General features: G+C 39.9%; 1 protein-coding gene across 2 annotated transcripts in view; it reads left to right on the top strand.

Moving 5' to 3' along the window:
* The window catches only part of RAD50 (RAD50 double strand break repair protein), a 98,401-nt gene extending 75,368 nt beyond the window's left edge, over window positions 1-23,033 (top strand). The window contains exons 22-25 of one of the 2 annotated variants that reach the window (XM_082837186.1): window positions 18,025-18,110; window positions 18,651-18,793; window positions 21,107-21,240; window positions 22,696-23,033. In XM_082837186.1, coding sequence (XP_082693312.1) covers window positions 18,025-18,110; window positions 18,651-18,793; window positions 21,107-21,240; window positions 22,696-22,882 — 550 coding nt within the window. In that variant the 3' untranslated portion in view covers window positions 22,883-23,033. Of the gene's footprint in view, window positions 1-2,453; window positions 4,534-18,024; window positions 18,111-18,650; window positions 18,794-21,106; window positions 21,241-22,695 lie in introns of those variants that run through there. The other variant, XM_082837187.1, reaches the window with a different exon arrangement.
* Window positions 23,034-23,421: the final 388 nt, after the last annotated feature.

Genomic DNA, 23,421 nt, shown 5'->3' with positions numbered 1-23,421 from the left:
GGCTACTCTTCGTTGCGGTGCGCAGGCTTCTCATTGTGGTGGTTTTTCTTATTTCAGAGCACGGACCCTAGGCACATGGGCTTCAGTACTTGCGGCACGCAGGCTCTAGGGTGTGCGGGCTTCAGTAGTTGGTGGTGCACAAGCTCAGTAGTTGTGGCCTGCGGGCTCTAGAGTGCAGGCTCAGTAGTTGTGGAGCACGGGGTTAATTGCTCCACAGCATGTGGAAGCCGGACCAGGGATCAAATCCGTGTTCCCTGCATTGGCAGGCAGATTCTTAACCACTGTGCCACCAGGGGAGTCCCTGTACCCATTTTTAATGTATTATTGGTAGTCTTACTGATTTGCATGTGTTCTTTTAGCTCTTCTGAATTTTAATTCTTTTTCAGTTATATGTGTTGTAAGTATCTTCTCAAGTTTTTATCTTTTCACTTCCTTATAGTGTCTTTTAATAAACAGATTTGATTGTAAGATAGTTATATTTACCAGTCTTTTATGGTTAGCTCTTTTGTGTCTTAAGAAATCCTTCCCTATTCCTATATTTTCTTCTAAAAGTTTTAAAGTTTTGATTTTCACATTCAAATACATTTAAGTATTTAATTCTAAATTGAATTTTATGTACAGTATGAGGTAGGAATCCAATTTCATTTTTTCCCTTATGGATACCAGTTGTCCTGGCTCTGTTTATTGAGAAATCTAATCCTTTTCTAATGATCTGCAGTGTCACTTCTGTCATGTCAGAATTCCATGTGTGCATGGGTCAGTTCTGGGTTTTATATTCTGTTTCATTGGTCACTTTGTCTATCTCTGTGCCATTACCAAGACTGTTGTAATTGCTACAACTTTACAGTATATTCAGCATGTAGCAAAATTTTGTTTTTTATTCAGTCTGTCCATCTTTTGTCTTTTTTTTTTTTTGGCGGTACATGGGCCTCTCACTGTTGTGGCCTCTCCCGTTGCAGAGCACAGGCTCCGGACGTGCAGGCTCAGCGGCCATGGCTCACGGGCCCAGCCACTCCGTGGCATGCGGGATCTTCCCGGACCGGGGCATGAACCCACGTCCCCTGCATCGGCAGGTGGACTCTCAACCGCTGAGCCACCAGGGAAGCCCCCATCTTTTGTCTTTTAACTAGTGAATTTAGTCCGTTCATTTCATTGTGATTGATTACTTAGTTATATTTATTTCTATTTTTTCCTACTTTCCTGACTTCTATGGGATTGATTGATTTTTCTTTATTCCTCCTTTTTCCCTTCTTTGGGTTGTAAATGATATATTATACTTTAGTTATTTGGGTGTTTACCTTTAATTTTTTAACATGCATATTCGACCTAAAAGAAATCAAATGTATTGATTCCCAAAGGGGTCCTGGAGCAACATTATCAGCATCACTTTGGAACTTGTTAGAAGAAAATTCTCACTTTCTACTCCAGACCTGTTAGTTCAGAAATGTTAGGGACAGGGCTCAACAGGCTGTGTTTTAACAGGCCTTCCAGGTGATTATGATGCACATCAAAGTTTAAGAACCATGTCTCTAATATGACTTGCTTTATCTTCTTCTTGAATGTTAATTAATTTCTCCTATCTGCTGTGTTTCTATTGTCTGGTATTTTCATTTTACCTTGTTTTTATATCATCTCAAATTAGTAATAATTAATGTTATGGTTTCATAGTCAGTGCTTATTTGGATAAGCCCGCATATGTTTACCAATTTCTTATGAATCCCACTCCTTCCTTCTTTAGCTTCAGTTACTCTCTCTCTTTAATTTTATTTTTTTGAAGTACATCCTTTAATAATTTTTTTCAGTGAAGGATTGTTAGTAGTAAATTCTCTTCCAGTCTTTGAAAAGTCTTTGCTCTCAGTCTTGATAGTTTAGCTGAGCATAGGTTCTAGATTGAAAGGTTTTTTTTTGCTTTGAGTACTTTGAAAATATTCCGTTTTTTCCTGACCTCCATGGTTGCTGTTGAGAAATCATTCTAATTATTCCTTTGGAGGTAATCTGCCTTTTTTCTCTGGTTCTTTTAAGATTTTTCCCTTGTCTCCAGTATTCTGCATTTTTTTTAGAGTGTGTCTAGATTTAGGTTTAGTTTTAGTTCTATTCAGAAATTATGCCTATTGATTTGAGGGTTGATACCTTTCATTAATTTTGGAAAATTCTCATATATTATCTCTTCAAGTATTATCCTTGCTCCATTTCTTACTATTATCCTCTCCTTCATTTCTCTTTAGACATAAATAAACCTTGTCATTCTCTTCCTTCCATATTGCTTAACCCCTCTTGAATATACTGGTAATACACTGGGCAACTTCCTCATAAATACCTTCCAGTGCACAGATTCTTTAGCTGCTGCTTATACTGCCTATTGAGTTGTCCTTTTAAAATTTACTTTTCATTTCAAGGTATTATTCAATTCTATTAGTTCTTTTTTTTTTTTTTTTTTTTTTTTTTTTTTGCAGTACCCGGGCCTCTCACGGTTGTGGCCTCTCCCGCCACGGAGCAACAGGCTCCGGACATGCAGGCTCAGCGGCCATGGCTCACAGGCGCAGCCGCTTGGTGGCATGTGGGATCTTCCTGGACCGGGGCACGAACCCGTGTCCCCTGCATCGGCAGGCGGACTCTCAACCACTGCGCCACCAGGGAAGCCCTATAAGTTCTATTTTATTCATTTTCAGAAATTTTTCTTTTTTTCATAATGTATTTTTTCCTTAGTGTTTTGATTCCTTCTTGTATGTCTTTACTCATTTTAAGTATACATATTTCATATTCTTTCACATTGTCATTTTTTAAAAATCATTTTATTTTTTGGGGGGGTGTTGGGTCTTTGTTGCTGCATGAGGGCTTTCTCTAGTTGCAGTGAGCAGGGGTTACTCTTTGTTGTGGTGTGCGGGCTTCTCATGCCAGTGGCTTCTCTTGTTGCAGAGCACAGGCTCTAGGCATGTGGGCTTCAGTAGTTGCAGCATGCTGGCTCTAGAGTGCAGGCTCAGTAGTTGTGGTGCACAGGCTTAGCTGCTCTGCAGCACGTGGGATCTTCCCGGACCAGGGGTAGAACCCATTTCGCTTGCATTGGCAGGTGGATCCTTAACCACCAGGGAAGTCCCCACATTGTCATTTTTTTATTTCGCATTTTTAGGAGTCTCTTTCTACTATTTTGTGTGCTGATTCTAGCCCTAGTGAGGTATTTCTTGGGTTTCATGTAGTGTTTAATTGTAAGCTCATCTTTAGTAGTGCTTTTTTTTTTTCCTATGAAGCGCCCTTGTGACCTTTTTGTGTGGATGTCCTTCCACACAGAGATTTGTTTTGTATCTGCTGGGCACTCTGGGATAACACTGGCCTAAGTCTAGTTTTTATGTTAATTTTTCAATTTGGGAGTTCCTGAACTACACTGGTGGTATAACAGAGGACCTTAAACCCATGTAAGGCATTTGCCCAGTACTTTGAACTCACAAATTATTAATTTTCCACTCTTTTATTGAAGGTTGCTGTTCAAGAGTCTCAGCCTTTATGTTGGGAGTCACTTCTTTCTGCCTCAGTTGGGTCCTATGCCTCATCTTCTGTCCTGGGTTATAATACTGAAACTCTGGGTTATGAAAATAATAACTAAATTCATCTGTGGTATCATATCACACATTGACCGTTCTGGTTTTTAGTTCCATCTTTGTTTCCACCATGTAGGGATTTGCCTTTCTTTCTTGTAAACTCAGCTATAATGTAAAATAAATTTTGTTATAAACCTGTCTAGCATTTCTAGGTATTTGTAGCAGGAGAATTATCAGTCACCTTAGATTTTATCCGTTGCTGTTTTCTAAAAAGGAAAATATCCTCTTCAGTGCTAAGAGAAGTACACAGACAGCATCTCTTCTCTTTTAAGGCTTCCTCTGGAAAGAGCATAGTGAACAGACCAGCCTCAGCAGTGGCATTCAGACCACAAGGCTCAGGAGGACAGGAAGACCCACTTTTCAGTATGAGGATTCTTTTAGTTAATGATGATAGCAAAGGTGGCCCCAGAATCACCTAGCTATAACTCTGGCAATACAAATTTTGGAAAGTACATAGTCTTTTAACATAAGTGAAAATTGGAACTGAGCCAGTTACATTATTTTCAAAAATAAATACTAATAAGATTTTTGTTGGATTAAGTTCGACTTCTATAATGACTTTCGGAGGGACACATCTTTTGTCGTCTTTCACTGTGAGTGAATAAGTTAACATTACAATGTTCCTTGGGTCCAGAAACGCTCATAGGTATGTATGTCTGTACCAAGTGGAAACTTTTTTTTTTTTTTTTTTGCGGTACGCGGGCCTCTCACTGTTGTGGCCTCTCCCGTTGCAGAGCACAGGCTCCGGACGCGCAGGCTCAGCGGCCATGGCTCACGGGCCCAGCTGCTCCGCGGCATGTGGGATCTTCCCGGACCGGGGCACGAACCCGTGTCCCCTGCATCGGCAGGTGGACTCTCAACCACTGTGCCACCAGGGAAGCCCGGAAACTTTTTTTTTTTAAACCTCTTCAAATATTGAAATCTCTCCTAGATTTTTAGATCCAACGGTTTAAATTGTTGAAATTTAATGTTTTGAAATAAGAGCATAAGCAAGACATTACTAAAGAATCCTCACCTCCTGGACTTCCCTGGTGGTCCAGTGGTTAAGACTTGGCACTTCCACTGCAGGAGGCTTGGGTTCGATCGCTGGTTGGGGTATGAAGATCCCATATGCTGTGCCACGGCCAAAAAAAATTCCTTGCCTGGTAGACTATTCATACATAACATTTGTCTTTTTTAAAAAAAAAATTCCATAATTCCTTTTAGTCTTTCCAGCTATAGGTATATATGCCTTTAGAAGCCTTTTTACTTCTTGAGTTCTTTACCAACTGATGCTATGTGTGCGGTAAACTTACCAAACATTTGTTGAGCACTAAGGAATAGGAAACCCAGTCCTTACTGGCAAGTTTATTTGAAGAGACAAAAATCAAAACCGATTTTTATCAGTAAAAATCTACCGTACAGAATAGGATGACTTAAGTTGTTTTTGATGGAAAAATTGAACTGAGTTTTAAACAGCAAGAAATGTTTGTGTAAAAGTTGATAAATTTCATCATCTTGAATCCTGAAAAATCCATAATCCATGGTTAAAAGTATTGTCTCTAGAGACTACCCGAATCTGAATCTGACTGTTGACCTTTAGCAAATTATTTAAATACCCTGAGCTTCAGTTTCCTTATATATGAAATGGAAACCTTTTATTTATTTATTTATTTATTTATTTATTATTAATTTTTTTTTTTGCGGTACGCGGGCCTCTCACCGCTGTGGCCTCTGCCGTTGCGGAGCACAGGCTCCAGACGCGCAGGCTCAGCGGCCATGGCTTACAGGCCCAGCCGCTCCGCGGCATGTGGGATCTTCCTGGACCGGGGAACGAACCCGCATCCCCTGCATCAGCAGGCGGACTCTCAACCACTGCGCCACCAGGGAAGCCCCCTTTTTTTTTTTTAAGTCCATTATAGCATTCAGTATAGAGTCAGAATTAAAAGGGAAATTTACAGGCCATTTAGTCCAGCTTTCTTTGTCATGTTACATTCTTTATTTTTTATTTATTCATTTGGTTGCGCTGGGTCTTAGTTGCAGCAGGCAGGCTCCTTAGTTGTGGCATGCAGACTCTTAGTTACGGCATGCATGTGGGATCTAGTTCCCTGACCAGGGATCGAACCCAGGGTCCCTGCTTTGGGAGTGCAGAGTTTTAACCACTGTGCCACCAGGGAAGTCCCAGTGTTACATTCTTTAATGTATATTGTTAAATTCTCTATTCTCTTAAGAGCACTAAGAGCACTAAGGAACTTGACCAAGAAAACGTAGGTTTCTGTTGTTTCTATTTAAACATGCTTTAAGACTAAATTTCTCAATGGCGGGGGCTCTGCAGAGGAGATACTAATATTAATTCATTACTTAATATGTGTTAGCCATAATCTAATTGAATTCGGGCATCTACCTGTAAAGGGCAAGTATTCATCAGAGAGATTAAGAAGACTGTCCAAGATTACCCAGCTAAATGGTTGAGATAAATTAGATCTCAGAACTAAGGCCTTTATATTCCCACTCTGCTGTGCTGCTACCATGGTCCCCCCCACCCTTTTTTAACCTTTAAAAAACTAATACCAATATTTATATAGAAAGTTTTCCTAACTGTTAATTAACTCATACTTCCTGGTTTAGAGCCACAATAGTCAACTTATTTTTATATATTTTATACCTCCTTAGCAAAGTGTGTATGTGCATAATATATATTGTCATATGTATTAGGATTTTGTTCAATTAAGATTTGAGTGCTTACATGTTTTCTACTGTTCTAGATACTGTATACTAAGTATACAGGGATGAAGAAACAGAAAATTAAGAAATAAATCCATAAACAGTGAAAATTAACTATGGTGATGGGAATAACTGAGGGGCTACTTTAGGCCTTTTCTAAGGCAGAATCTTTCTGAGAATGTGACATTTAAGCTAGGACCTGATTGATGAGAGGAAGCAAGATATGCACAAAGCTGAGATGCAAGCATTCCAGATGGAGAGAGTAGCTGATTCAGAGGCCCTAAGACCAGTACAAACATGAGGTGTTCAAGGAATAGGAAGAAGGCAAGCGTGGCTGGAGTATAGTGAGCAGGGGAATAAGGTCAGAGGAAGATGGTTCCCAGAGTATGCCATGCCTTGCAGCCTTGGTTAACAATTTGATTTTATTCTAAGTGTGATAGGAAGTCACTGGATGGTTTGAAGCAGAGAGGTAACGTAATCTGATTCATAGTTTGAAGAAATCACACTTGTTGCCGTGTGGAGAATGCATTATAGGGGCACCCAGGAGAGAGTGGTGGACTGGTGTAGGATGGTAGCAGTGGAAATGGAGAAAAGTAGATGGACTCCATTTTTGTTTTGCAGATAGAGTTGACAGGCCTTGCTTCTGAATTGAATGTAGGGGAGGAAAAGCAAAAGAAAGAAGAATTGATCCTACATGTGTTTTCTTGACCAGTAGGATGTTGGGAAAGCAAATTCCCATTCCCTAAAATGGGCAAGGTTGAGGAGGGGAAAATCTAGAGTTCTGTTTTGGACACTTTAAGTTTGAGGTGCCTGTAGACTTCTAAGTAGAGATGTCAAGCAGGCAGTTGGATGTATAATTTGGAGTCTAGAGCTCAGGGGAAATGTATAAATTTAGGAATTATCATCATATCTGTAGTATTTAAAGCCATGGAATGAGATTACATAGGGAATAACTGTGGATAGAGATGGGAAGGGTCCCAAAACTCACGATGTTTACAAATGCAGTGAAAAAGTAGCTGATGAAGTAGAAGAAAAATTTTAAAGGCGTGGTAGCTTGAAAACCAAGTACAGAAAGTATTTCAGGAGTCTAATGCTATTGAGAGGTCAAATGAGATGAAGGACTAAGAAGTGACCCTTGGAATTGATAAAATGGAGGGTGTTCATCACTTTGGGGAGCAATCTCAGTGGCATGGTTGGAACTGAAGCCTTAGAGTTGGATGAGGAGAGAATGGGTGGTAAGAAATGGAGACAGTGAGTATAGATAATTCTTTAAAAAATTCTGCTGTGAAGAGGAGCAGAAAAATGGAGTGCTAACTAGAGGGGACAAGAGGGGCCAAGTTAGGTATTATGTAGGTTGGTTTTGTCTTAAATTTTATGTGCACATATTCTGCTACAAGGTAGCTCTTCCTCTTAGTACACTGACCTGCAGACCTGGGGTTTCATGTGTTAACTAAATAGAATACTATACCTAGGAGCCCTCCTGCTATCCCTACAGACCCTGAGAGCCATTGACAGCAGGAACAAGAGGAATTCCCTCAATAAGGCACCTGTTCATTCAAAAACCCCTGTTCTGTCTTCTCTTGGCGGACTCTGGGAAGACAGAAATATCATACCCTGTCCCTCCTGCAAAGTGGTAACTGTTCAATAGGGGAGACCATGGTAGGTGCTGCATAGTCTATACTTGACCTGGGCCATGAATAATGAAGGAAGGGCCTTTCAGTAGAGAAAAGTGCCTCAATCATAGAGGCATCACACTGAGCGGAGTGAGGGCATGTGAGGGAGCTTGATGGGGCCTGCCAGGAGCTTGTGGGGGTGGGGAGGTACAGTGGTGCTTTCCAGCAATTTAGGCTTGCCTAAGGAACAAAGTCAGGCTGTTTACTGAGTTCTGTTATCTGGTTATCAGATGCGTTCTTCTAAATGAGAAGAAAAGAAGTGGTACCGATTTCTCCAAAATTGAGTGTTTGTGGGCTTATGCTTGCAAATCTTCTTAAGGTTTATACTGTGAGCCTTAAATTTGCCTTCTCACCTAGAAGAAAGTAAGGTCCAAAATTTCCCATATTGTTTCACCTCTTAGAAGAAGCATGTAGTCATTGTAATTGTTGCATTCATCTGTCTATTCAAGGTAACACAGGAAATTAGCAGTGCATTTTCAAGAAAAGCTGATTACCATCTGTTATTAGTAATCACCTAAAACAATCACTGATTGTAAGCATTGCTAATGGTCAGAGACACACTAGATAAGAAGGGGGAAAACATCCATTATTTAGAATTTATTATCCCTTATCCACCCCCTTAAAAGAAGACACCAATTAAAATTAAGTGATTTTGGAATATATCAAAGTACACTGTTCTGCCCTATCCCCAAAGTGTTCCACTGTCATTTTCCCCCAAATGTGGAATGTTGCACATTAAGTCATATTTCTTCTGAGACTCAGTGGAAACATGTAAGTTTTGTGTCGAAGGCAGCCAACTCTCTTTGAGTCTTTTCAGAGCCTGGCTTCTTACACTCAAGCAGAGCTTGGGGGTGAGGCCTTTAACCAGGACTCACCTCATGGCCACCATTCTAATCTTGTCTTGGATACAGTACAGTTTCACATCAGCAGCCCCTGTAGCATCAAATAAGTAGATTACAAAACCAAATGATAGCTGGTGGCATTTCACACTCGCAGGTTTTCTTAACCAAATATTTATCAAGCACTGTGTTAATAGTGGGTGACCCATTGCCTGAATTTTAAAAGCTGATATTTGGGAGTTTGGCTAAAGGAAATACAGCAATTCAACAGTTTTAAGTGTTTCAGGAAATTCGTTTAATAGTCTTAAAGGTTTTATCCAGAAAAAGAGGACATTTTTCTTTTAAATGTGCAACTTAAGTTTGGCAAGTTAGGGATTTTAAATTGTGCTAAGTAATAAAAACCACTATTAGTTTGGAACGTGATACTCAGTAGAATGTGATACTCATCATATCACTTCCTTTATACTAGAGGGCTTCCGCTGACCTAAATGTAGGGAGATAGGAAATTCTCACGGTGGTAACTACAGTAGGGAAGAGTATTCAATCAAAATTGATCTTAGCCAATTTTTTGGCAACCTGTATATCTCATAGTTTGGTACAATTTTATATACAAAGATAAGGATAATACTGTTGGCAAATGTCTTTTGTAAGTATAATCTTCTCTACTGCTTTTGTCCAGCTTGGATAATCTTCATGAACTTATTTGTTTTTATCCTACTTATGAATTTTTTTTATTAGGAAGGCACACATATATTTGGCCCTTCTAATTATTATTTTATTTACTGAAATAGCTTGAGACATGAGGAAATCCAGTTCAAATTTTGCAAAATGGTAACTAACCTTCCTCAGTAGTTTGAGTCCTGGAGATGGCTAAAATACGAAAGATGTAAGAGCTGGAAGGGTCTTTTCCTGGCAGGTGAGATTTTGGTCTACCTAATGACATTTGGTCTAATGACTCTTTTTCAGGCATTCAGTTCTCTGGTAATGACTAAGTCTTGAGATGATTTTAAAAATGACCTCAGAGCAGGGCAGCAGTAAAAACCCTGAACTACTGTCCTGGGGATGCCTAATATGCTTCATTTGTGACATCAAGCTAGAACCCATGTGTACTTAGAAAGTAGATAACTCCGAGGCTTGCAGAAGCTTTTCATCACAGGTCCAAGTGTGGAGGCAGTTAGCTTAGAACACAAAGGAAAGTCATCTAGAAATTGCTGGGGCAGAAGCCATAGTGCAAAGAGGTGCTGAAGGATAGTATATAGTTAGCTTGGCATTCAAAGGAGGTGTCTGTGTGAAGAAGGAAGGAGGGGCATGGATGAAAACAGCTCTACATACTACACTAGTGCATACCCCTTTCTCTCCTTTTTAAATAGACTATTTTTTGGAGCAGTGTTAGATTCACAGCAAAATTGAGCAGAAAGTACAGAGATTTCCCATGTATCTCTGCCTCCCCCCACCCCAACCATAGCCTACCCCACTATCAACATCCCTTACCAGAGTGGTATATTTGAACAACCTACATTCACACATCATACTCACCAAAATCTGTAGTTCACATTAGGGTTCACTCGTGGTGTACATTCTGTGGGTTTAGACAAATGTTTAATGACATGTGACTACCCTTATAGTATCATATAGAATAGTTTCACTGGTATTTGTCTTTCTGCCTTTTGGCCTCATTGTGCCTCCCTTAAAACAGTAAATATATTAGGCCTTTGTCATTTGTGAGGATCACATCCTAAGACTTCCATGGATCACCAAAATTATAAATACCACTAAAACCATCATTTGTCCTCATAAAATGCAACAGATTGTTACTGAAATTTTCAAGGAAATTTTTCAGATTCTTAAGAATATTTAAATATAAGATTGATTTATAAATCACTATTTTCTTAGATCTTAGACCTTTTCATTTTATTTTGGGAATCAGTTTTCACAAAACATACACTTAATATGAGTTAGTACTATATGCATTTAACTGAATGACATGCACACTCCAGGCACATGGTGGTGCTGATGCAACCAGCCAGATGACCACTTACCTACAATAGTTTCCAGCCCAGGAAATTTATATCTTTGCCTCAGCAGAATGATAGTTTACTAGAGGTCATGGACCTTCAAGGTCATTCTTAAATGTTAGTTACCTGTAAGTCCAAGTGCTAAAAAGTGTGTTAGGTTAATCTTTGCGTCTGTATAGTTCAGTCAGCAGTCAGCTCCCACAGGGTTCCTGCACAGTTCTGTTTCAGAGCTGCTTTTCTTCCACAGCCCATGCCTAAGTCAAGCCCTCCTTAACTCTTACCTGTATTACTGTGGTAACTTCCCCCATCTCGTTATCCCTCCCACCCCTGTTAAACTTCTACCAGGTTAATTTTCTTAAAGGTGGTGGTAGCTATTCTCTTCTAATTTTAGGAAAGACTTCCACACCTGGCCTTCCCCATTTCATCTCACTACTCACTGTATTCTAACCAAACTGAATAATTTTGTTCCTTTAAGACACCTTGCATTTTACTATGCTGTTTCTCGTCCTTTGAATGTTACCTTGATAGAGCCCTTCCCAAACATGTAATTTTTTCCTTCCTTTGTACACCATAATATTTTGTGCCACTTAACCCATTCAGCCTTGTATTACAGATATTTATGCTTCCTCTACTCCATTATTCTGCAAATCACAGAACATGGTTCAAGCTGGGGCTTCGGTTCATTTCCGTGACAATGTCTAACATTTATTCAGCACTTAAGTAGTATTACATTGGTGACATATTTTCATTTCTTTCACAGTGCTTTTGCATGTATGTACACACAAATCTTTTTTGTTTTGTGTAAATAGTATCACACTGTAGGTGTTTTTTGTTGTTTTTTTTCCACTTTACCATGTGATGAAAATCATGTTCATATATGTAAATCACTCATTATTTTTAATGGCTGCATAATATTCTATAAAATGGATATTACCTACTTTATTTAACCACTGATAGACATATTAGGAAGCCTTTAAATGCTTGCTACTACAGATAATGCTACAATATATAGTTGTGGTGCACAGGAGTTGCTCTGTGGCATGTAGGATCTTCCTGGATCAGGGATTGAACCCATGTCGCCTGCATTGGCAGGCGGATTCTTAACAACTGCGCCACCAGGAAAGTCCCTGTTTTGTTTTTAAATTCCACATATAAGTGAGATCTTGTCTTTTTCTGTCTGACTTACTTCTTTTAACATAATGCCTTCAAGGTCCATCCACGTTGTCCCCAATGGTAGGACTTCCTTGTTTTTTATGGCTGAATGATATTCCATTGTATGTATGTATGTGTATGTCTGTATATAGAGATATGTTATAGATATAGATATATATAGATATAGATACATATAGGTATATATTTCACATCTTCTTTATCTATTCATCCAACAATGGACACTTAGATTTTTTCCGTGTCTTAGCTATTGTAAACAATGCTGCTATGAGCACAGGGGTGCAGATAACTTTTCAAGATAGTGTTTTCATTTCCTTTGGATATATTCCCAGAAGTGGAATTGCTAGAGCATATGGTAGTTCTAGTTTTAATTTTTTTAGGAACCTCTATACTGTTTTCCACAGTGGCTGTACCAATTTACAGTCCATCCCACCAACAGTGCACAAGGGTTTCCCTTTCTCCATACCCATGCCGTCATTTGTTATCTCTTACTGGTGATGGCTGTTGTAAGAGGTGTGAGGTGATACCTCATTGTGTTTTGTTTTTTTTTAAGATTTTTTATTTATTTATTTTATTTTATTTTGGTTGCATCAGGTCTTAGTTGCACCACGCAGGATCTTCTGTTGCAGCACAATGGCTCTTCATTGTGGTGTGTGGGTTTTCTCTCTCTAGTTGTGGCGCATGGGCTTAGTTGCCCCGCAGCATGTGGGATCTTAGTTCCCTGACCAGGGATCGAACCTGCGTCCCCTGCATTGTAAGGCGGATTCTTTCCATTGGACCACCAGGGAAGTCCCTCATTGTGGTTTTAATCTACATTTCCCTAATGACTGTGAGCATCTTTTTTCATGTACCTGTTGGCCATTCGTATAACTTCTTTGGAAAAATGTCTATTCAGGTCTTTTGCCCATTTTTAAATTGGATTTTTTGTTTGTTTCCAAGTTTTATGGGTTCTTTATGGGTTTTGGGTATTAACCCCTTATCGAATACATGGTTTTCAAATATTTTTTCCCATTCTGTAGGTTGTCTTTTCACTTTGTTGTTGGTTTCTTTTGCTGTGCAAAAACTTTTTAGTTTGATGTCGTCCCACTTGTTTATTTTTTGTTGCTTGTGCGTTAAGGTGTGATTCCCAAAGAATCATTACCAAGACCCATGTCAAGGAGCTTTCTTCTAGGAGTTTCACAGTTTCAGGTTTTACATTTAAGGCTTTGATCCATTTAGAGTTTATTTTTGTGAGTGGTGTAAAATAGGGATCAAGTTTCATTCTTTTACATGTGAATATCCAATTTTCCCAACACCATCATTGAAGAGACTGTCCTTTCTCCATTGAGTATTTTTGGCTCCCTTGTCAAATATTAGTTTACCATATGTGCTTGGGTTAATTTCTGGGCTGACGATTGTGTTCTCTTGGTCTGTTTGTCTGTTTTTATGCCAGTACCATACTGGGGTTTTTTGTAAGTCTTTTTTTTTTATATTGAAATATAGTTGATTTACAATGTTGTGTTAGTTTCAGGTGTACAGCACAGTGATTCAGTTATACATATACATACTCTTCTACAGATTCTTTATATATATATATATATATATATATATGAATTTATTTATTTATTTATTTTTGGCTGCACTGGGTCTTTGTTGCTGTGTGCAGGCTTTCTCTAGTTGCAGCAAGTGGGGGCCACTCCTCGTTGCGGTGCGCAGGCTCCTCATTTTGGTGGCTTCTCTTGTCGTGGAGCATGGGCTGTAGGCACGCAAGCTTTAGCAGTTGTGGCACATGGGCTCAGTAGTTGTGGCTCGCGGGCTCTAGAGTGCAGGCTTAGCAGTTGTGGCACATGGGCCTAGTTGCTCTGCGGCATGTAGGATCTTCCCAGACCAGGGCTCAAACCTGTGACCCCTGCATTGGCAGGCGGATTCTTAACCACTGTGCCACCAGGGAAGCCCCTACAGATTCTTTTTCCTTATAGGTTATTACAAAATATTGAGTATAGCTCCCTGTGCTATACAGTAGGTCGTTGTGGTTAGCTATATTACATATAGCAGTGTGTATATGTTAATCCCATCATCCTAATTTATCCCTCCCCTCCCCCCTTCCCCTTTGGTAACCGTAAGTTTGTTTTCTACATCTGTGGGTCTTTCTCTGTTTTATAAATAAGTTCATTTTAATCTGTTTTTTGTTTTTTCAGATTCCACATGTAAGTGATATCATATGATATTTGTCATTCTTTGTCTGGCTTACTTCACTTGGTATGAAAATCTCTAGGTCTGTGTTGCTGCAAATGGCATTATTTCATTCTTTTTTATGGCTGAATAATGTTCCATTGTATATATGTACCACATCATCTTTATCCATTCCTTTGTCAATAAATAGTGCTGCAGCAAACACTGGGGTGCATGTATCTTTTCAAATTATATTTTTCTCCAGATATGTGCCCAGGAGCGGGATTGCTGGATCATATGGTAGTTCTATTTTTAGTTTTTTAAGGAACTTCCATACTGTTCTCCATAATGGTTGTACCAATTTACATTCCCACCAACAATGTAGGAGGGTTCCCTTTTCTCCACATCCTCTCCTGCATTTATTATTTGTAGACTTTGATGATGGCCATTCTGACCAGTGTGAGGTGTGATACATCATAGTATTGATTTACATTTCTCTAATAATTAATGACCTTGAGCATCTTGGCTGTTGTGTTTTGGTTATCTATATGTCTTCTTTGGAGAAATGTCTATTTAGATCTTCCACCCACTTTTTGATTGGGTTGTTTGTTTTTCTGATACAGAACTGTATGAGCTGTGTGTATATTTTGGAGATTAATCCCTTGTTGGTCGCTTCGTTTGTAAGTATTTTCTCCCATTCTGTGGGTTGTCTTTTCGTTTTATCGTTTCTTTTGTGTGCAAAAGCTCGTAAGTTTAATTAGGTGCCATTTGTTTATTTTTATTTTCATTACTCTAGGAGATGGATCCAAAAAGGTATTGCTGTGATTTTTTTTTTTTTAGTTTTTATTTATTATTTATTTTTGGCTGTGTTGGGTCTTTGTTGCTGTGCGCACGCTTTCTCTAGTTGCGGGGAGTGGGGGCTACTCTTCGTTGCAGTGCACGGGCTTCTCATTGCGGTGGCTTCTCTCGTTGCAGAGCATGGGCTCTAGGCACATGAGCTTCAGTAGTCGTGGCACTTGGGCTCAGTAGTTGTGGCTCGCAGGCTCTAGAGCGTAGGCTCAGTAGTTGTGGTGCATGGGCTTAGTTGCTCCACGGCATGTGGGATCTTCCCGGACCAGGGATTGAACCCATATCCCCTGCACTGGCAGGCAGATTCTTAACCCCTGCGCCACCAGGGAAGCCCTGTGATTTATTTCAGAGTGTTCTGCCTGTGTTTTTCCTCTAGAAGTTTTATAGTATCTGGTCTTACATTTAGGCCTTTAATCCATTTTGAGCTTATTTTTGTATATGGTGTTAGAGAATGTTCTAATTTCATTCTTTTACATGTAGCTGTCCAGTTTTCCCAGCACCACTTATTGAAGAGACTGTCTTTTCTCCATTGTATGTTCTTGCCTCCTTTGTCATAGATTAATTGTCCATAGGTGTGTGGGAGTACCATACTATTTTAATTACTATAGCTTTATAGTATAGCTTGGAATCAGGAAGTGTGATACCTCCTGCTTTGTTGTTCTTTCTCAGTGTTTGTTTGGCTATTTGGGGTCTTTCATGGTTCCATATGAGTTTTAGGAGTGTTTTTTTCTATTTCTGTAAGAAATGCCATTGGAATCTTGATATGGATTGCATTGTATCTATAGATGGCTTTGGGTAGTATTGACATTTTAACAATATTAATTCTTCCAATCCATGAACATGAGATACTTTTCCTTTTTTAAATTTTTTTATTTTTTGGCCCTGCTGCGTGTCTTGTAGGATCTTAGTTCCCTGGCCAGGGATCAAACCCATGCCCTCAGCAGTGAAAGCACAGAGTCCTAACCACTGGAGTGCCAGGGAATTCCTGCCTTTCCATTTATTTCTGCCTTCATTTTCTTTAATCAGGGTCTTGTAGTTTTCATAGTAGAGATCTTTCACCTCCTTAAATTTATTCCTAAGTACTTTATTGTTTTTGATGCTGTTGTAAATGGGATTGATTTCTTTCTTTTTTAGAAAATTCATTGTTAGAGAATCTCAATTTTCTTAATGGTAAAATGGAGATAACCAAATCTAACTCTCAGTATTGTAGTAAGGATTAAATGAGATAAAATATGATTATTTAGCATAATTGTACCTTACATAAGGTAAATGCTCATCACTAGTAGCCACTTACATTGTTATTCCTTCAAGTAGATTAATGTAGTTACTGTAATCATTGCACAGTGGGGTTGTAAGCTCCATATTAGCAGAGAGATAAGATACAAAGATAAGTGAATGGTCCAGCCAACAGTAGTGGGCATCCACTCTGTCTGCCATGATCGTTGGTGAGTCTGGATCCCTCTAAGGACTAGAGCTTTTTCCTGCATTGTTGTCTCTCAGCAGACCTACCCATGGGCGAGGATGCACCACCTCTGTTGTACCAGGGAGCTGTGGTGTAGGCTATGTGTGTGCACCTGGGACATCTGTGCCCCACCTGGAGCTTGTTCTCCACATTGGGAGTGCTTATTTAATGTTGATTATGGAAGATTTTTAACTTGAATGGAAAGATGACATTTTTGAAAAGTCATTTGAAAAATCAAGATCATAATGTGTAAAGCTAAGCATTACGTGATTGGTCTCAAGAACATTCTCTGAGGTTTTTTTTTTTTTAAACAAATACTTAGAAGTTGTGCCTCTGTCTTTTTGACAGAAGTATAAAATCTGAGACTGAGACAGATGTATAAAATAGAAAATGGAGACTTGTTGCTTTCTCATCAACAGGCGGAATATGGTTTTTTCTGGTTTTTATTACTTCACAGTCCGTTCATCTGATATTTAAAATGTATTTATGTTGAGTCATTTCTTTCTCTTTTGCTGGTAAACCGGAAGATCATGAAATGATTCTGCAGAGGCAGTAGCATTACGTTCAGTTTCTTTTTTTGTATGTATCAGATAAGAGACTTGTAAATGGAAGTATGTCCGCCTCACATCCTTTGTATGGTAATGGCAGTGATGTTTGCCTTTTTGTGACTGGTGCAACATTTATTAATTCATAAACCCACTTCCAAATAACCTAAGGGCTTTTTGACTAAAGGTGACTCTAGTAAGAACAGTGTTAGATTTTGACAGGCTACTTTTGTTTTTACAGACATTTCTTTTCTTCTTTTTAGTGTTTCGAAACTACTAGTATTTTAAGAGTGTTTTGGGGGTGGAGGGGTGCCATGGTCAAAGAAAGTTAATGCACATATTTGGAGTTAGGGTTTCTGAATCTTCAACTAGGAAGGGAAAATAAAAGTTTTGAGGCTCAGCTCAGCTTAAGCCTCTTTATCACCCTCTCCGAACCAACACTTGTGGTTGGTAAAAAGCTCACAGATCTGAGAAATGAAAGCAGCTTAAGAGGTTGACTTTGGTCAACCTTAATAATAATAGAAGAGAAAAAGGGCAGCAATTCCAGAGATTCACCTATTTTCCCATAGACTAAGGGACCCTGTACATCTCCTGTCCCCTCTTTAACTCACTGTCATCTGTTCAGCAGGGCTTCCTATAACCAGTTGGTATCAGTGGAAACAGTCCTTCCATTAAGCCTAAGAAATGTCTCCTAAAAAATTGTTTCAGAAGTTTTCACAGTATTTGAGCATTTAAGGGAGTGTTTGTCATATCATAGAGAGTGAAAATGGAGAAGGATAAGGACTCCAGAGTGCTGGAATTATATATGCCTGAGAGTTTGCCATACTAGCCAATAGCAAGGTTTTGGTTCTGTTTATTTTTTCCAGCTCTTACTATATTCTACTTTTATCATTGAGAATATTGGGGAATTTATCTCATGATATTACTTATTATATACATTATTATACATTGCATATTTTTAATATATACTGTTAAATTTATTGTTATAATACGTTATCTTTAAAGTATCAATGGCTTTTTCCAGAGCAATAATGAAATTTCACAGTATGAAAATGGAAGAAATCAACAAAATTATTCGTGACCTTTGGCGAAGTACCTATCGTGGACAAGGTAATTAACATGGTGTATCGTGAATGCTCTTTCTGAAGCCCTGTATCCAGCTCTTGCCTCATAAGACTGCTCATCATGCCAGTATTACCTCTGGGCCCCTCTCTGAACATCTCTTTCCGATTTTCTAAGAATTCTTATCTTAGAATTCTTAGCAAGAAAAAAATGCAAAGTTTTCTATTCCAAAGCCTGACAGGACTTACAGATTTGGCCATGGTGCACATTATATTTAGTTGATGATGTAATAGGTTCTGTCGAAGTGCAGATAGGGATAAGCCAAAATGTGATAAGAAGAAAACCATCAGGAGGAAACTCTTAATAGGGGAACTAAGAAAAAAGCACCTCTGAGACTGAGGGTTGGGGCATCTGGTTGCTTCTGGCCAGGAATCTTCATCACCAGAGAAAAAGTTTCCAAACCAGCCAGTGTTTTCCTCTGGTAATGTCAGCCTCGCATGTTGCTTGTAACTTACTTTGATAAGGTTTGCAAGTGACAAAAGGCTGCAGAGTGTAGGTTCCCCTAAAATCTTCTTCTTTCTGTGTCAGATATTGAATACATAGAAATTCGATCTGATGCCGATGAAAATGTATCAGCTTCTGATAAAAGGCGGAATTACAACTACCGAGTGGTGATGCTAAAGGGAGACACGCCCTTGGATATGCGAGGACGATGCAGTGCTGGACAAAAGGCAGGTATCTCAGGAGCCTAGGGAACCACCTGTACACAGAGAATTGAAAAAGAGGAATCATTGTCAGTGCAGTGGAAGCACCCAAAGTTGCCCTTGAATGGTAGGAAGCTCCTTATAGCACTCCTTGCTGCCGTGGAAAGTGAATCAGGCTCGGTCACTCTCATTACACTCTCTCAATTCTAACCAGCATTTCCTGCAACATTATGTAAAGTAGGTTTTTAGAAGAGGGGCCTGAAACAGTCTCACAGGATAGCCTAAATGTAAACCAAGAAGTTGAAGACCATTCATTGTTCCACAGCACTCCTTATGAGAATAAGTTTACTGAGTTATCAGTTATAGACACACCACTATTTTATGTGACACCAAGAAAGAATAAATTCAATTGTAATTGTAAGATGCATCCTCATTTCAGAGAAGTCAAAGGGTGGGGGAAGGGCATGTTTTAGTCAGTGACATACAGTATTAGCAAACCAGATCCTAGATTGAGCCAGATGAGGCATTACAATAAGTGAGAGTCTAATTGAGAAGGTAGCCTCATCATAGGACTGAGTCCTCACCACCACTCCCAGCCTAGCCTTTGGGCCTGAGGACCATCTAAAAGAAGGGTCTGCCAGGGTCAAAGGCTTTGATACCCACAGGTGCCTCTGTCCCCCCCCACCACATACACAGGGACTCAGTGCTGGGCCAGACCATCTAGCTCTACAGGAAGCTCTGGGAGGATAGCCTGGGTTGGATATGTAGAGCACAGAGGAATAAAGTTTCAAAGAGTTGGGAAAGTGGGACCTGCATCCTTAGGGTACAAGGCTGGGTTCTTTCACTGTGCACTGGTTTGTAAAAGATGTTAAAGGTTTTTGAGCTTCCTCCTTTCAGATTAGAAGCAGAACATTATACTTGATAACATCTCTGGATCCCTGATTTTCTTAACAAAATTTTATAGTTCCAGAAACGGATGCTCACATTATCAGAGTTACTTTCATAAAAGGTTTGCAATTTTTGCTTAAAGACACTCTATGCATGTATGCATTTTGTCATCAACCCGGACAGCTGATACCAACTTATAAGGCATCTGCAGATTATTATCTTAATCATAGTCTGCAAAAATGACAAATTTGTGATCTATAGGCAGTATCCCCTACTTGCATTGATGATTTTTTGTGGTAATTATGAATGAGAAAATGGTTTGAAACATGTCCGTTTGGATTAAAAATACTTTCTGAACAAAAGCAGATTTCCTATAGCAACTCCAAATTATAAAAATTAATTAGCAGTAATTGCTTCCCTGGTGTTGGGTGACAGAATAGACAAATGGTTTGGTAGAGGTGGGCCAGGAGCTCCAGTCGTATCCCACTCTGAGTGGGTGGTGGTGCAGGTGGCAGCAGAAGTGCCCATCCCCAAAGGGCCAGCGTCAGAGCAAAGCTATAAACTGCTCTAAAATCACTAACTGACCCACTGATGCTCCTTCACTCACAAATCGGGGTGGGTGGTGGAGGGGGCATTACATCTCACACAGAAAGTAGTGTATACTTCCTAAACTAGTTCTTCACTCTTAATTCTTTGTCCCTTGTACCCTCAGATGGCTTCAGCAGTGGCCTAGTTTAGTATTAGGCTTCTGTTAACCACAAAAGTGCCTCATAATTTGGGTTGCTTGGATTTCCTGCAGTCAAGCTTAAATAAAACCATACTTCTGTACTCCTGGTACTTTTTCCCCTCCCTTCCTTTCCCTCTCCCCCTCAGAATCATACACATAAACATTTAAGTGTGGGTTAGAGCAGTGGTGCCTCTTTGGGAGCCATAGATCTCACAGAACATAGAGATTTAAAGATGTCTCTGAGAGAAAAGGTGTCTGTGAGGCTCTGGAAAATGTATTATGTCTGTCTAAATTTTCTAACAAATCTCATTATCAGGAAAATAGCCAGGTCATGAATTTTTAAGGTTGTTAATCTTATAGCATTATTAAAATTACTAGTTACAGATAAATGTTAATGCATTTCTGATTCAAGTCTGTAATTTGAAGTTTTGTTGTAGCTGATGTGAGGTGTTTGTGCAGGGTCAGCACTGCTTTTAGCATTGTATTTCATTGCAAATGATAGGATGAGATAATGCAAATGATAGTTCACCTTCTGGAACGGCATGAGTGTTTGGTCACAGTGCCAGGCTCTCCCAAACAAAAGAGCAGTGATTTACCTAAGGTCAGTGATCCTGTGACATTGCCCCACCTTTCCCTTCTAAAGACATTATGCCAGGTCTGCCTGCTTTGCTAAGGTGAATGAGAAAAATGTGCAGTGCAGCTAAGCTCTGGTGCTTTTGTTCCAGGTATTAGCCTCACTCATCATTCGCCTAGCCCTGGCTGAAACATTCTGCTTAAACTGTGGCATCCTTGCTTTGGATGAGCCAACGACAAACCTTGACCGAGAAAACATTGAATCTCTTGCACATGCTCTGGTTGAGTAAGTATCTCAAATTTGGGGCCAAGTTATGATAGTTTTTAAAGTAAGGTTAAGAGAATTCTATGATGAAAATCCTCTGCAGATGTGTCTTCCTTGAGGAAACTGGTTTTGCCAGACCTTAGGCTTTACCTGGATCGTAATTCTTCAGATGCTTACAAGAAGAACTACATGGTGAACAGCCACCCCAGACACATCCTGCATCTCCCCAAGAGTGTTCATAGGGAAACCCATGGTGAGGGTCTCCTGGCTTGGTTTGGTTTTCCTGTAAACCCACCAGAGGGGCCCACATGTCCCGTACAGCAGTTAGCATTCCCTGCTAAAGCCTTTCTAGGTGGTAACGGTAGTGACAGTGGGTTTTAGACTATTTCCCCAGCTTCTCACGTGTGTCAGCATCTATGAGGAATGACAGTGCTTACTCAGAAAGTGTATTACTGGTGAAGTAGAATCCAGGGGGTAGAACTGCATACACTTTTTACCATAGTTCACCTGTGGTGGGTGCACGCTCTAGGGATAGGCAGCCCTTGCTTATGGGCTGTGCTGGCAGAGGAAAGGCACTTTCTGTGAGGTAGAGAAGCTATTTTGGGTACTTCTTGCTCCAGACAGACTCCTTCTAGCAGGGAAAACATTTCCTGTGTGATAGCAGGGATGGAATCAGAAGGAGACTTGAGCAGCCACAGAGCCACCTTTCTCCAGCCATCTCTCAGTGGTCCCGTGTGACCAACAAGTAAGGGCTGGTGCTTTTGAAACCTAAGTGCATCCAGCTCCAGGCAAGGGATAAATAAGTGGTTAGGTAAAAGAAAAAGTCTTTCAAGTCCCAGACGCGTAACTACCTCAGCACATAGATAACGAGCAAAAATGTTCTCAGTACACCCACTCAGGCCCCCTGTGTGTCATACCAGTGATGCGTCCAGTGACTGTTGGTGGCAGAATTCTAAGTAGACCCAGCTCCTAAGAAGGCAGTGGGGCTCACAGTGTTACTCCCCTTGCCTGTAGTCTTTGTCTTTTTTTTTTTTAATGTAATTTTCTTCCAGAGAAAACTAGTATCAGGTCAAGAAAACCCCAGGCAAAGGAATAATCAGACCCCGAAAGTTGAGCAGCACAGATACTAAGGGAAACTCAACATTTCCACCTGCTTTAAGAATAAACTAGATCATGTATTCTCACCAGTCTCTAAGCCAGACCTGAGTGAAGAGTCATGCAGCCCCCCTGTCTGGAGAGGAGATGGGACTGCTACCTGGCTGGGCTGAAGGCCTGGATCCACACCCCCCTTCCCCCCGCCACTTCCTGCAGGGCTGTCAGAGGCCCTCCCTGATACTCACACAGCACAGGAAAAACCTGGTCATCACACAGAGCATACATTTATGTGTCTGACAAGGTTCTCAGTGCTTTTTTCAAAGAAAAGGAAGGGTTATGTATGTTCTTTAGTAATAAAATGTTATAAATATATTGTTTCAGGATAATAAAAAGTCGCTCACAGCAGCGTAACTTCCAGCTTCTGGTGATCACTCATGATGAAGATTTTGTGGAGCTCTTAGGGCGTTCTGAATATGTGGAGAAATTCTACAGGATTAAGAAGAACATTGATCAGTGCTCAGAGATCGTGAAATGCAGTATTAGTTCCCTAGGATCTAATGTTCACTAAAAACATTCAAGATTCATATGCCTTAGAAACATGGGTCCTCAGCCAACTGCTTATTTCTGGTATTGAGTCAATATGAAAATACATTCTTTCAAATGAGCCTTGTGTCTAGGGTTTTTAATGTCTGAGAGGTTCGAAAATCATTAAAATTGTTTCACATGGAATTTGGACTGATTCCCTGAACTTCATTCCCCCTCCAGGCAGCCTTTGACAGGCCTGTGGGGCTCAACAGCAGCACAGTTGGCCTCAGCTTCCCAGCTTCCCTTCCTAGCACTGATGAAGGAGTCTATGGGACCTGAAGCTTCTTACTCGCCTTTCATTTCTCAAAGAATTAGTGAGAAGCAGTTCTCTGCCTGGATACTTTATGGCTTGGGCATTTAAAAAGTCAGTGTTTGTTAAGTGTTACCTGTAAATTTATTTCTTTGGATACGGTTTAAAAAACTGTGTTATCAGTATTAATATCTGAAGATGACAGAAATGACTGAATATTAATATTTGGCTCTGCTCTTAACTTTATAAATCTGGGTAAGTGACCTCTCCCT

This window comes from Leucopleurus acutus, assembly GCF_964270905.1.
Source record: "Leucopleurus acutus genome assembly, chromosome: 3".
Classification (NCBI taxonomy): Eukaryota; Metazoa; Chordata; class Mammalia; order Artiodactyla; family Delphinidae; genus Leucopleurus; species Leucopleurus acutus.
The sequence above is the reverse complement of the archived record's forward strand: the minus strand, read 5'-3'. Positions and strand labels throughout refer to the sequence as shown.